The sequence below is a fragment of the Haliaeetus albicilla genome, chromosome Z (assembly GCF_947461875.1).
Source record: "Haliaeetus albicilla chromosome Z, bHalAlb1.1, whole genome shotgun sequence".
NCBI lineage: Eukaryota > Metazoa > Chordata > Aves > Accipitriformes > Accipitridae > Haliaeetus > Haliaeetus albicilla.
The window spans coordinates 71,172,963-71,186,364 of record NC_091516.1 but is presented as its reverse complement, the minus strand read 5'-3'; the positions used below and the strand labels follow the sequence as shown (position 1 = coordinate 71,186,364).

The following is a 13,402-nucleotide window of genomic DNA, read 5'->3' as shown; positions in this document are numbered from 1 at the left end:
CATGCAAATGCAGGACATTGTTTCAAAGGGATTTGTGTTTACCAAGTCTCACAGCGCTGAAGTATGCCTCTGCTCTCTTTCTATCTCATCTTGAAAACTACCAGTTTTAAAGATCTGATCAGAAATTCACCACATTCTTCTGAGTTATTTCAAATTTCAGGTAGGGAAAGACCATAACGATTTTTAGATAGCTGTCTGGGTTAAACCATATGGAGAACAGCAACAGTAACAAACATGATACAAATGAGTTTGCTCACAAATGTACCAGGAAGATGAAACTGGAGACTTGCAGATACCTTCATTTATAAGTAATGATGATCGTGCACAAATGGAAAAGGTTTAATTGTTGGCCAGCTCGCTGCTACAAGTCTAAGTCTTACATGCATGCATGGAGGAAAAGGGTTTTTACAAGGTTGAGGCGAGTTTAACAGCTAACTTCAAATACAGAGAAGATGGAGCTAGGCTGTCTCCAGAGATGCATGCTAAAATGACAAGAGGCAACAGATACAAGTTGTAGCAAAGGAACCTTCCATTTGATAAAAGGAAAAAAAAAAAAATCATCATAATGAAGGTGACCAAACACCCGAACTGGCTACCCAGAGATGTTGCGCAATCCGCACCTGCAGGTGTTCAAAGTTTGTCTGGCAAGGCCTTGAGCAGTCTGATTTACCTGCAGAGCTGGCTCTGCCTGGACTGGAGGGCTGGACTGGATGATCTCCAGAGGCCTCTACTAACCTCACTACTCTATGCGTTCCTTTATTCATATTTACACAAGGTGCAGGCAGTCCTAACTTTTACCACTGCACAAGTCCCTGCGGGTCTAGTTTGGTATTCAGTATTTTTGTTGGTTTCACTGTGACAATTATGGAAAATGAAAGAGGGAGAGAATCAGTAATCATTTGTTTAAATAATATACGTATTCTGTTAGGCAACAGCGGCGTAAGGGAGGATTATGACTCTCTTCTAACATGTAAAGTACATGATTGATGACACAGCTTCAACACTAAAGAAGTTCTAGTCATAAGACAGAACAAGCGTAAAGGACAAAGGAAAGGAAGCTGTCAGACAGGCAAAGATATGAGATGAATGAGAAGATGCAATTGTACGTAAACTGAAAGCTGAAACTTGCCCTGAATTCTCTGAATATGTGAAAAATTATCATTAGGTAAATAACCCTCTAATTACACTGGGGGGAGCTATAAACATGTCACAAAGTGTGACTGAGCTAAAATTAGAAATTTTAATTAAAATTTTTCTTATTGCTGTCATAAAATCCTCTGAGTGCATTGTATAGCATTTCTTAGATATTTTTTGAAGAGGAAACTAAGCTGCAGACAAGAAATATGCAAAGTAAAGTTACTCAGTATCAAAGTGTTAAAAAAACCCCCTCCATTGCTTCATTTATTTGTGCTTAACTGCAAGCATGAGTTTCTCAAGAATTCATACCTTTGTTTCAGATGGCTTCATAATTTGTGGTTTTGATTCATCCGCAGAGGGGGACTGCTTCTGAGAGAAAAAAAAAAGGCAAATTAATTAATTTCACCTTTGTTAGACATACTTCTATTAAGCAAGCATAAGCAACCTGAATTCATTAGTTAACCAGCTAAAAACTAAGAATAAAGTATTACAGAAAATTAGAGTTATGACTTTAGATCTTCTGTCTTGCCTGTATTTCTACAATACATGTATGTAGATTTTGACAACATAAAGTCCATAGATCTTCTCACAACATTATTTTGTTTCTCTGACATGTACTGAAAGCAAATTTCATATCAAGGATCAATACAAACTCAAATGCTGCTCTCATACTGAAGCACATATAGTTACTGTGCAGGATTTGTCCACATTTCTTCTTTTCTTTGCAACAAAAACTGTACTTTTGGATTTACTAGTTTGTCATACGAATTATTTAATACTAAATTAGCAAACTCAAATATTTTGACATAAAAAGGAACAATTAATCTGTACATAACACACACACAAGTGTTTCTAGATACCATGCGACCCTTTTGGAAAAGCTGCAAATGACACGGTCTGTTTTCCTATCTTCAGTGGTGTTAATCTGAGAACAGCATGTTTTAATTTTGCTGTGACTGTATCAAACTTCAAAGCCTAGAAATGAATATTCTAATTGTGTCATAAATACTTTATGCAGATGTAATACTACCTCTCTACTCCTGCTTCATGTTCCTCTGCTCAAAGCTGTATTTGCCATCTCAATCACAGCAACACATTGACAGTTTACATTTAAATGAACAGTGTTGTTATCGATTTTTCTAGATTTTCTCTTCATGTTTACCATGCCGCTTGCTGTATGAAAACACATTGTCTGAATGAACTCAGAAGCTGTGTTACTATTCCATACCTAGGGTGACTTCTTACTTCCACATGGAAAATTTTCTCATTTCCGTAACTTTTCATAGTACAAGCCTTTCCCAACAATAAGATAAAAGTTGTACAGAATTTAAAAGGTACATTATGATGATGACAGCACGCTCTCCCCGCCAGCGTATCCGGTATCTTGCACACCTTAGTAAGAGGTTTGACTACTCTAAATATGTACTAGAGAGAATGTGCAATTGTCACACTACAGAAATATAAGCAAATGATATCTGCTTCCATATATGTATATATGTATAGACTGACTAAGTAATAGACGGGAACTTTTGTACAGGTGGAGACGTACGCAGGATGTACAGAGCCTCCTACATCAGGACAGGGAACAAAAGGTTTTGAACAACCTTTTTATGTATTTCCACTACCACCACCAGGTAATCTGTAGGCAACACCATATTTTTCTTAATTTGCTCTTTAATAGTTTTTCCTTTATCTTTCTTCTCCATGAAATTAATCTGAATTCCTTCTACATGACTAAGAAGTAGGTATCTATTCTACACCTTCACATTAGTCACCCTAGTCCCTGTCCATTTAATAAAAACACATTTACCTGAGCCCTTCTCCCTACCTCTGCTCAGAAAACTCCTACCAAACCATTTTTCTTACAATACACTGAAAAACTCTCTCAATTTCCAGCACAGCAGCACCGCTACAACCTGCAGAGATCAGTGAAAACCTCCCAAAGAAACCAGCTGCTGCTTCTTTCTAGCCTGTCCAGCTGGATGGCAGTAACTAGCAGAAACTAAGAGATGAGGAGTTTAAATGCTTGTGGAGGAAGAACAGTAGTTTGGGGATAGAAAACTGTTTAATGCATGGCTGCTGATTAGTGGCTATGGAGAATGCCAAGCCACCCTCCCCGTAAACACTCAGGGTTGATTTAGGGAAACAAAACCCCATGCTGGGAAGCTGGAGGGGGGAAGTGGGACCCTCCGGCAGACCACCTTTATGGGAGCAGGCACTGCTGCACCACTGTGACCGTCTGGCTCCCTCGGGGGCATGGTGTGCCTCGCTTCATTTACAGCACTTTTTGCCCGAGTTCTGCAATATTCAAGGCCTCTGATTTTCCACTCTCTCCCCCAAAAGAGCCAGTACAACAAAGAAGGGGGCCCTTGTCCTTCCAAGCCCTTTAGCGTGCGGGGTCTGCAACCACGCTGAGCCTCGCATACTGACAGCATAAGAAGCTGCCAAGGTCCAACCCCTCGTTTGGTAGACACCACACCGCCTGTCAACACCAGCCTGACTCTAGGGGACTTCTTTTTACAACGGGTTGTTCTGGTTTTCCTCTTCTGACGGCTGTGCGCCATGGCCAGCCATGCCCAGCTGTTAACCGGCTGCATGTGCTGCAGGCCAACAGTCGGACCGCAGAAAGGGCGAAGCAACACACGGACGTGTGTCAGGCGTGGAGGTAAATATTAAAAAGCTGCCTAGCAACCAGCATAATAACTGCCTGACGCACAGCTCCCGCCACGGCTGTCCCGGGCAGGCACACCCTGCTTGCACCCACGGGTGGCAAACCCCTGCCGCAGCCTGGGCCAAACACCCCCTCGCAAAAGGGCTACGCTGCCAAACAGAAAAGCAAGAACAGGGAGAGTTCAACTCGCCTTGGAGGCTGGGCCTCGGCAGAGAAAGCCAGGCAGGTGCTCCCACAGAGAGAGGAAATTTTTTGTCGTGCACCGGAGGGCAGAGCTGACAGCAGATGGAAAAACAAGCGTCATTGGTGCCGACGCCTGTTCCTCCAGCGGCTGCACCCCCGTGGGTCCTGCCCGGACAGAGGTACGGGTGGTGAAGGATGCCGTGCCAGCCCCGGTCCTGACCCATGGGGAAGGTCCCCTGCGAGCGAACGGGCAGCTGGGGGTCCCGGCCTGGGGGACGGCTGCTGCACGGCTCTTCAGAAAGGGACAGGAGAGAAAATCCACGGCAAAGCATCCAGGACCACATGGAGCTCACGAGCAGGGAACACATGGAGGTGCTGCCTGCAGAGGAACCCACTGACAGCACGAGATCCCCACGACCAGCACAGAAGGGGCTCAGAGAAGAGGTTACAGGTTAACACTGGTGAAGCGAAGACTGGTACCTGTTAATTACCCCAACCTGCTAGCAGGGCTGACAGGCAGCATGACGGCTGCAGGGTCACAGCCCGTGTTCTCACCAGCCCACTCAGCAGGCAGGACAAGCACAGACAGACAGACAAGCACAGGAACTGACCAACGGATCTCAGGTGCTCTTGTCCATGAGTTAGAGGATGGCTTTCCAGGAAGGGCAGATGAAGACACCTGGGATCTAATTTGGTAAGAGAATGAATGCCCTTAGAAACTAATTTTTCAAATTAGTGGGACAGTCTTCATGCTACTGTTGAGAGAGAACAGTCACAAAAGCCAAAAAGTGGGTTAGTAAAGTAAAACAAAACAAAAGAGCCTACCAAAAATTGGCTATCTAGTCTCACTGCAGGTACCTCAGAAATCTGGAAGTAAAAGGGAAAGTGCAACAGGAGAAGAAAAAGAAAGTAAAGGTGACAAACATCAAAAGAAAATAAGTTTAACTGTTCAGAGAATTGGATGCAAACATCCTTTGGAAAAAGAAAACAGCAGGTGAAGAAATCTGTGAGAGCTCTCGGTTACAGAAAGCTGAAAATCACTGAAACCACTCCATATGCAATGTAGCGAGAGCTATCGTCAACTAAAACTATAAATTTTGGAAATTCATGGAGAAGATTAATCAGACTGAGGAAGGTCATTGCCCACCCTTAGAAAGGAGCACAACGCAGCAATCCGCTACTTTCAAAAACAGAAGAGATACTGAAAATGTTTACCAAGCAAACAATACAGACACATTTAGATGGTAACAAAAGAATAAGTAAGTATCAACAGATTGCTCAAGAATAAAGCAGGTAAAGACAACACAACACTCAATACACTTAAACATGGAAATAAGTCTGGTGGGTAAGAACGAATGGACTTCCAGAGGACGACATCCTGTCACTGCAACTTCTGACAGTACTTGAGGTGACATTTGCTCGAATGAAACAGGGAAGTAAGTGTGTAACACTGGGTTACCATCTTGCTTTCAGCCAGCTTCCAGCCTGAACATTTCAGGGAGTTCCTGAAGGGACCTCCAACAGGCTGGTGGTAGGTTGAAGGAGATCAGATGCAACAACACAAAACCCCAAAAGCTAAGCAGGCAGCAATACTGACAAAAACACATAAGGTCACAATGCCACAGGCCGAGATACTCTTGCCAAAAACAACCAAGGAAAGAGGAATCAGAGTTAAAAATCTGTTACTGTGACAACATAAATATAAATGTAAAACACAGGAATAACTTTCCATCTTTTTGGCTTGAGCTTCTCTAGGTCAAGTGCTAGGACAGTTTTGGCCATCACACTGCAGTACAGACGAATGAAGAAAGATCTGAGGACAGGGTTAGGAAAAAAAAAAAAAAGAAAAAGTGAGGGACTTAGTGACAGAAAAAGCCAGTCAGCACCTCATGTTTTGTCCTCTGGGCAGGGGGCCAAGAAAACAGGAAGAGAAGAAGAAAGTGGCTTATTCTATAGCAAAGAACCTCTCAAGTGAGAGCTCAAAGATCTTCCTTCCTGTGTGAAGAGTCACTCCGTGGCAGAGGCTACCTAGATGAACCAGGCATTTCCAGCCCTGCCAGCCTTTGGCCCAGCTTATATAAATATTTACTGAGTGATCTAGCTGTATTCAGTCTAGGACACAGGACTGAAGAGCCACCTGAGTACTCTTTTGGGCTTACATACCTGACATATGAATGAGTTGGGATTGCTTCTCAGGCTTAAAGCTAACATCAACTTTGTTATTTCAGCATTACTAACTTACAGGGTTACTTCAATACAGCTGTGTAATGCAAGGCAAAACCTAATCTGCCTCATTACGAATGGTTGCTTCTTTACATGAATGCTTCTGTTACTAAGCTTTAATTAACAGTGTTTGTAAGACATAGGCAGCAATTGCTCTTTAGAGAACTGTGGTGAAAAATAAGGATTATCACTACTGCATAGAATCTCACAGAATGGTTTGGGTTGGAAGGGACCTTAAAGATCATCTAGTTCCAGCCCCCCTGCCATGGGCCGGGACACCTTCCACTAGACCAGGTTGCTCAAAGCCCACTTGAGCTGTTACAGGTTAAATCTCTCACTTGCTTTGATGGCACGTGGTAATGGCTATGCAACTCTCTCCCCATCAGACATTCAAAGGCTGTCAGCAGGCAGAAGGTAGGGCAAGGATGACACTGAGAGGCCATTCCAGCGTCTCACAGTGTACTTCATAACACTGTGAGCAAAGCAACACACAGTCTTCCAAAAACATCCACGCTGAATAATCAATACTGCGATCCATGGCATAAACACAATTCTATTAATTTTCCATTCACCAAGTGGAGCTGCAAGACACAATCTGAGCTTACATCTCTCTGTGTGTATATGTACAAATATATATATAAAAATATATATAAACATATATATTTAAAGTTACACAGCAGCTAAGATATGCAGTGATTTAAAACTGGAAAAAAATGTAGCACTGATACTACCTCTTTATATAAATTTTATTATTACAGTACCGATAATAGCTGAGTTAAAACTTACACATTTGAGTGTTTATGTGTAATTTTCTATCCCAAGTAATTCCAGAAATACCCAATTATTTTGTAATTACTGTTCTTATACATAGTTCCGCTATTAAGTTGTTAAGAAAAACAACACCTTTTTAAGAGAAAGATAAAAAACCCACACACAATCAACACAAAAATCTTCTTTCCCAGATTTCAGGCTCTCAGTTAATTTTTTGGAGGTTTAATATTAAAAATCTAATGAAATGGAATAGCAAGATGCAGGTCTTCAGTTAGTACCTGTATATTATTCAGACACTGGTATATATACATAAAACATTTCTACTATATATGCCGCTATGTTGTCCTGTTGTAGTCTGGGTAATTTATATAGTTTAGCATTGAGAGTATTTTATGTGGAAATGCTGCTGAATAGTTGTCTGAATAGTTGCCCAATACTATTTTGCAATCTGATTTTAGCTAAAATGTAAACTAAGCAAAGCCATATGTTGGTTAATGCCTAGGTCGTAGTGACACTGCTTGATTTAGGATGACCATTAATCAGTAGCTTCAGTGTGTAGGCCTGGTTACTCTGTCTAAATAATGCATTTATTTAGAAGAGGAACTGAAGACTGATAAGAAGGAAACATCCCGCTCCAGAAGGCGCCAAAGGCCGGATGATTGCCAAAGAAGCATGAACTGGGGGAAAAGTAAAGGCAGCAGGGGGAGATCGCAACCACCAACTTAATTCCAGGCTGGAAGAACTTGCCCCCACACACCTTCAAGGAGCATGCTTGCTAATTTACAAAGCAAGCAAGGCTAATTGATACATAACTAACTGTCATGGTTTAACCCCAGCCAGCAACTAAGCACCATGCAGACACTCACTCACTTCCCCCCCTACCCAGTGGGATGGGGGAAGAGAATCAGGGACAAAAAAGTAAAACTCATGGGTTGAGAAAAGAACAGTTTAACAGAACAGAAAGGAAGAAAATAATAACAATAATAAAATGACAATGATAACAAAAGAATTGCAATATACAAAACAAGTGATGCACAATGCAATTGCTCACCATTCGCCAACCAATGCCCAGTCAGTTCCCGAGCAGTGATCTGCACCCCATCCCCAGCGAACTACCCCCAGTCTATATACTGGGCATGACACCACATGGTATGGAAGACCCCTTTGGCCAGTTTGGGTCCTGGCTGTGTCCCCTCCCAACTTCTTGTGCCCCTCCAGCCTTCTTGCTGGCTGGGCATCAGAAGTTGAAAAATCCCTGACTTTAGACTAAACATAACTTAGCAACAACTGAAAACTTCAGTGTGGTATCAACATTCTTCTCATCCTAAAGCCAAAACATAGCACTATACTAGCTACTAGAAATAAAATTAACTCTCTCCCAGCCGAAACCAGGACACTAATCAATAGTAGATGAGATGGTGACTACTAACCAATGAATGTAAATTTAGGCAGGTTTTTACTAATCATGTAACAGGATAAATACATTACAGTTCTTTGATGTGGTGTGCTAGCTTTGTGGAACTATCTCCTAGCACCCATCTTTGCGCAAACAAAAAATAAATAAATATCTCGGCTCTGTAAGACTGGCTTATTGCATACCAGGTACCTAACCCCACTTGTGGGACAACACTGTTGTGATGAGTTTATTTGTAGAAGTAATCAACACGATTTCTTTCCTGAACAATTTACACAGCAATTTCGAATGACTTTGCCACATGTGACTACCAGCATGCCTCTTTCATTTCTAAAGCCTACTATCACTGCTGAAATTCACAAACGCTGCATGTCATAAACAAAGCCTAGTGCCCATGCCAGCTACTGAGAGGGGGTGGGAAAAAAAATCCTTGGAGGACAGTTACTTTTTCTGTAGCTGAATTCTAATTAAACCCAAAATTCTTTGCTAGTGTTGTTACTGTGATGTCACTGAGCTCACTGCAGCCGTAACTTAGCAAAGCCCCCCAACGTTGCACTGGTTGCCATAAAGCAAACCATACCAAACAGGATTTTTATATGTAAGCATGGAGATTCATTTCAATAGTTTGTTGAATTCATGTTTCTGTGCTTCAATTCTTCAGTACCCATGATTTTAAATATCTATCTTAAAAAAAACCCAAAGCAACAACAAAAAACCCCCGTATCTCTAGGGGTGCTTCCTGTGCTTTTAACATTCATAAACTCAGCTGGCGTGAAAATAACCTAAAAATATGTAAAAACTATTACTATAATAATAGTTTAAATTTCCACAACTTGTCAAAGATAACAACAACAGTAATTTTAGAGATAAGCTGACTCCCCTTTAGAGCTAAGAAACTTGGAAATAGTATTGTTCTGTTCCAATATGCACTCTCAGTTCAGAGCAAACGTGAAGAAGAAAATGAAGTGGAGCTGAAGTACATTCATCTGCCAAGGGCAGACAAACCTCAGCAGGTAAGTTTGCTAGGCATCAAAACGAAACTGCACCATGACTCTTGGTACAGACTGGGGAAGGGCCGGTGTGCGAGGACATGAGTGGCTGGAGGACTACGCACAGAACTCAACCATCAGGAGAGCCTCATCAGGACATCATTCCTGTCTGAAGCACGATCTCTGGAGCGCTCCTGGAGTGGCTTTGCTATCTGACAACCTTCAACCTTCACATATGCTCTCCTCCTAAATGACAGTAAAACTAATAACAAATAGTAGGATTATGTTGGTGCTTCTTTTCCAGATCAGAAAGTTGACTGTTAATAATTCAGAGACAAAACCCAAAGACCACTGGTAACACAGGACCATGCCTCTCTGCAAAACTCAATTCAAAAGATGATCAGGGTTACTATGGTGGAAAAGATTAACCCTGAAATTTCCTTCTTTTGCAATTTTTTCACCACACAGAATAAGTATTTGCAAGAAATATTAATCTATACCCAGGAGCAAGATCAACCACCATTTAGAGATGATAATAAAGCACATCGGAAATAAACCCATATTCTCATGAAATAAAAACATGACAAATTTTTTAAAGAGACTGGTTTGAACTAAGACATTGAAAAGCCAATTAGCTCATGAAGCATTTTTGCAGCCTCAAGTGCTGCTAAATTTATTGACAATCGCAGCACATTGACCCAGACAACTTCTGTAACACAGATTGATACTGTTTTCTTCTATTTTGATTACTAAAATAAAATTGCTGCCATTTTGGCAGAGAAGATAAACTTGGCAATATTTAATCACTGAATTTTACGTATCAGATAAGGCTGATTAACCATACTACTCAAATTTAAAGTACTAGGTTTTTAAGCAGTGGTTTTTTGAGATAACTTACTTGTATCTGAATTTGGTCACACTAAATCAAGCATTACCAAGCACAATCTGTGAATAAGATCAGTACTATATTTACCACAGTGTAAAACAAGGCTTCATACCACCTTGAAACTAACTGATCTCCTAAACAACCTTTAGGTTAGAAGTCTGTTTTAAGATTTCTGGATTTCAGCAACCTATGCTAAGTGCAAAGCTTGATACTGGCATGTTTGCTTTTCTTCATTTTAATCACTATTAAGTCACAGTTAAGACTCTGAAACAGTTTTATGCTTGAACAAAAAGCAACCAAGGGCAGTGAATGACAACTGACTTTAAATAATTTTTGTACCCTTTGACTCTTTTCTTAAACTTCCAACACCTCAGTTTATGCTTATTTATACACAGGAAGTCAGGGATATGGAGAAAAATTTCAAACCATCCCACACCTGACTGTAAGAAGCACTACACATTCCGTACTATCTCCTACTGTGTCTAATGCTTTCGCAGTTTTTTCATTTGGTTGTTTACTTCATTTGGAAGCAGAGGAACAGAGTTTGCTAGTTGGTCACAGAGCATGTACAATACCTAAACACAAAGAACCTTTACATACACACAGTTCAGTTTGTGGCCCAAAGAAATTATTTAGACTTAAGTATGGAGCATGGCTACTGCTCTATAACCTTTACTATACAAGGGCAACTTCTCCTTAATGTCCTTTCATGATTATTGCAAGTGATCTGGAAAGAAAGCCAGTATATGCCAAGCAGGGTAACAGTTCATCTGCTGCCTTCAGATTCTGCATGTCTGCAAACAGACCACCACTTTAATATCACTGGCTAAACACTCCTTGTTTTTTTTAAATGGAGTTAAAAGCAAAGACTGCAAGAAAGCTCTGGTTTTGTATCCAGATTATACCTCTCCAGAATCAAACAGAGGCTATGTTTCACTTGAAAAGTTTTTCAACTCACATTATCAGGCAAATAAAAGCATTTTATTTTCAAACCTACTTTTCATTGTCAAAGATGTTCACTTTATTGTCATTTTGATGAAGAGTGATCTCAGTATTTCTACTTGATCACAGAATGGGTTACCTAACTTGAAATTCCCATCGGCTATGCATGGAAAAATAGAAAAGCCACAGTTTTGAGCATCAGGTAAAACTCCTCACTGGGCATGTAGAGAGAGATGTCATGAAAAGAGTTCTGACATCAATAATTTGTTTTGAACTCCCCATCTTATTTCTCCTTAAAATGAGCTCTTCGATTACCTCCTTTTGGAAACTTCCTGATTCCATCACAATACATTCTCCAAGTTGGCACATACTGAAATTTCATTTTCATTCAGTCATATTCAAATATTAGAAGCAGCGCACCAGCACTGTCACCACTCTTCTCAGGTTCTCGCTCTGCACAACAGAGCATTACAGTAACGTACGAGCTGGTCACTGCAGCAGAGGTCTCCTTTTTTGTAGATAGTTCAAAAAAACTCTTTTCAGTTCTACGTCCTGCAGAAGGTTAGTGTTTAGCTGTAATTACTACAGCTAACTGCTTCCATTTCTGCATGTTTTAAACACCAGAACGTTCCAAAGCTATCTGCAGCACCAAACTGCAAGCTGATAAGAAAACACCAGGAAAACACGCGACTAGGTGCCAGCTACATGCCACAGGCAGCTGCTGAGCTCAGCTAGGATTTGTGTCACTTGGTCTGTAGTATCACCAAGGGACAGCATGCAAAGCCCTTCTCGTCAGAGCTGAAATAGAAATAGGGAATTGCAAACAAAACCAGTGTTCTTTAAAGAGGGGTTTAAAAAGATAGAAATGTTATATAAAAGAGGACTTCATCTTAAGACAGAAGGTCTCCGAAGTTATAAGCTTGGTTATTTGTATTACAATAATCAAACTACGCAATAGTTAAAATGGGGAGTTGGCAGTCACAAGAGCTAGCGAGCGATACTCTGAGTTAGAAACTGGATTTTTCACCCCCAGGATGCAGAAACAAAATATTATTCATGAAGCCACATGAACACATTGTCACAGTGGTGTTGGCTATGAAAACGAACAGAAAATAAGATAGGAGGGTAAACAAAAATCACCAGGTCAAGGAATTTTAATAGAATTTTGTTTTTAAAATATAATCTAAAGATAACATTGCATAACCTTTGGGTGTGTTGTTGGATTTTGTTCTTAGATCATTTTAGGAAAACTCAACATTGTTTTACTATTTCCACTTTAAAAGAGCCAGACTGGGCATTTCTTGCTTCAGCATTGGCTCTTAACTCAGCATCTCTCAAAATTGCTTCAGACGGGCTCTCTGCATGCTCTGGAGAAATAAGCACATCCTTGTTCCATTAAAAAAATGTAAAATGTCCACCTTCGTGAGGCCTTGTCCTGCCTCACAGAGGCTTCATTCCTAGGGATCAAAAATGTGGGTTTTCTAGTTGGTTCAAGTGCTTCTACTAAGCAAAGCATAAAGGCAGGCACAGAGCTGACTTCTTCCAGAACGAGGAAGGTTTCTGAGCCTTAAAGAGCTCCTGAGGGGCTCACAAGGCCACCAACCTCCCTGCATCCCTATGAGGTTCTTCCTTTGGCAGAAGAGACTCTGGACAAAGTCCCAGGCTTTTGTGAGTGCAGATTTTCCTCCCTCAGGAAAACAAAGAGCAGAAACTATGAGAATGAACACACTGGAGACCAACTCACTGAAAAGGCAGTTCCTTTACTTTCTGAAGACGGAGGTTTCTCATCTAGCCCCACTCCCAGTCCTCCAACAGCCACCACCTTCAGGGCAACACAACTTTGCCTAGATTTCAAACTGGGAGTGTCTGCTTAAGGTGCAAAGCTCCAGAACTAGAGCTGTAAGAAACACTGGCCAAGGAACTCGTCCCTGAAACTCCAAGATCAACAGCAGAATTTTCTGCGAGCTCTACATACCCCACATATCTAATCACTCCTGTAAAAAAAAAAAACAAAAAACCAAACCAAAAAAGCACCACTTTACACAAAAGTCTGACAGTAGCAAATACATTTGTCTAGAAAAGAAAATGTCTTACATTGAAGAAATCATTATCCAGAATGTTTTATATCAATTTAAAAAAATACAGCATTGAGAAAACTTGTCAAAAGAAGATAACAGATAAAGAAT

At 40.9% G+C, this 13,402-nt stretch overlaps 1 protein-coding gene across 6 annotated transcripts in view; it reads right to left on the bottom strand.

Annotated features, from left to right (window-relative positions):
- The window catches only part of CAST (calpastatin), a 65,380-nt gene that overhangs the window by 28,379 nt on the left and 23,599 nt on the right, over nt 1–13,402 (bottom strand). For 4 of the 6 annotated variants that reach the window (XM_069776676.1, XM_069776675.1, XM_069776678.1 and 1 more), the window contains exon 4: nt 1,447–1,506. In XM_069776676.1, coding sequence (XP_069632777.1) covers nt 1,447–1,506 — 60 coding nt within the window. The remainder of the gene's footprint in view (nt 1–1,446; nt 1,507–13,402) is intronic. The other 2 variants (XM_069776677.1, XM_069776680.1) reach the window with 1 other exon arrangement.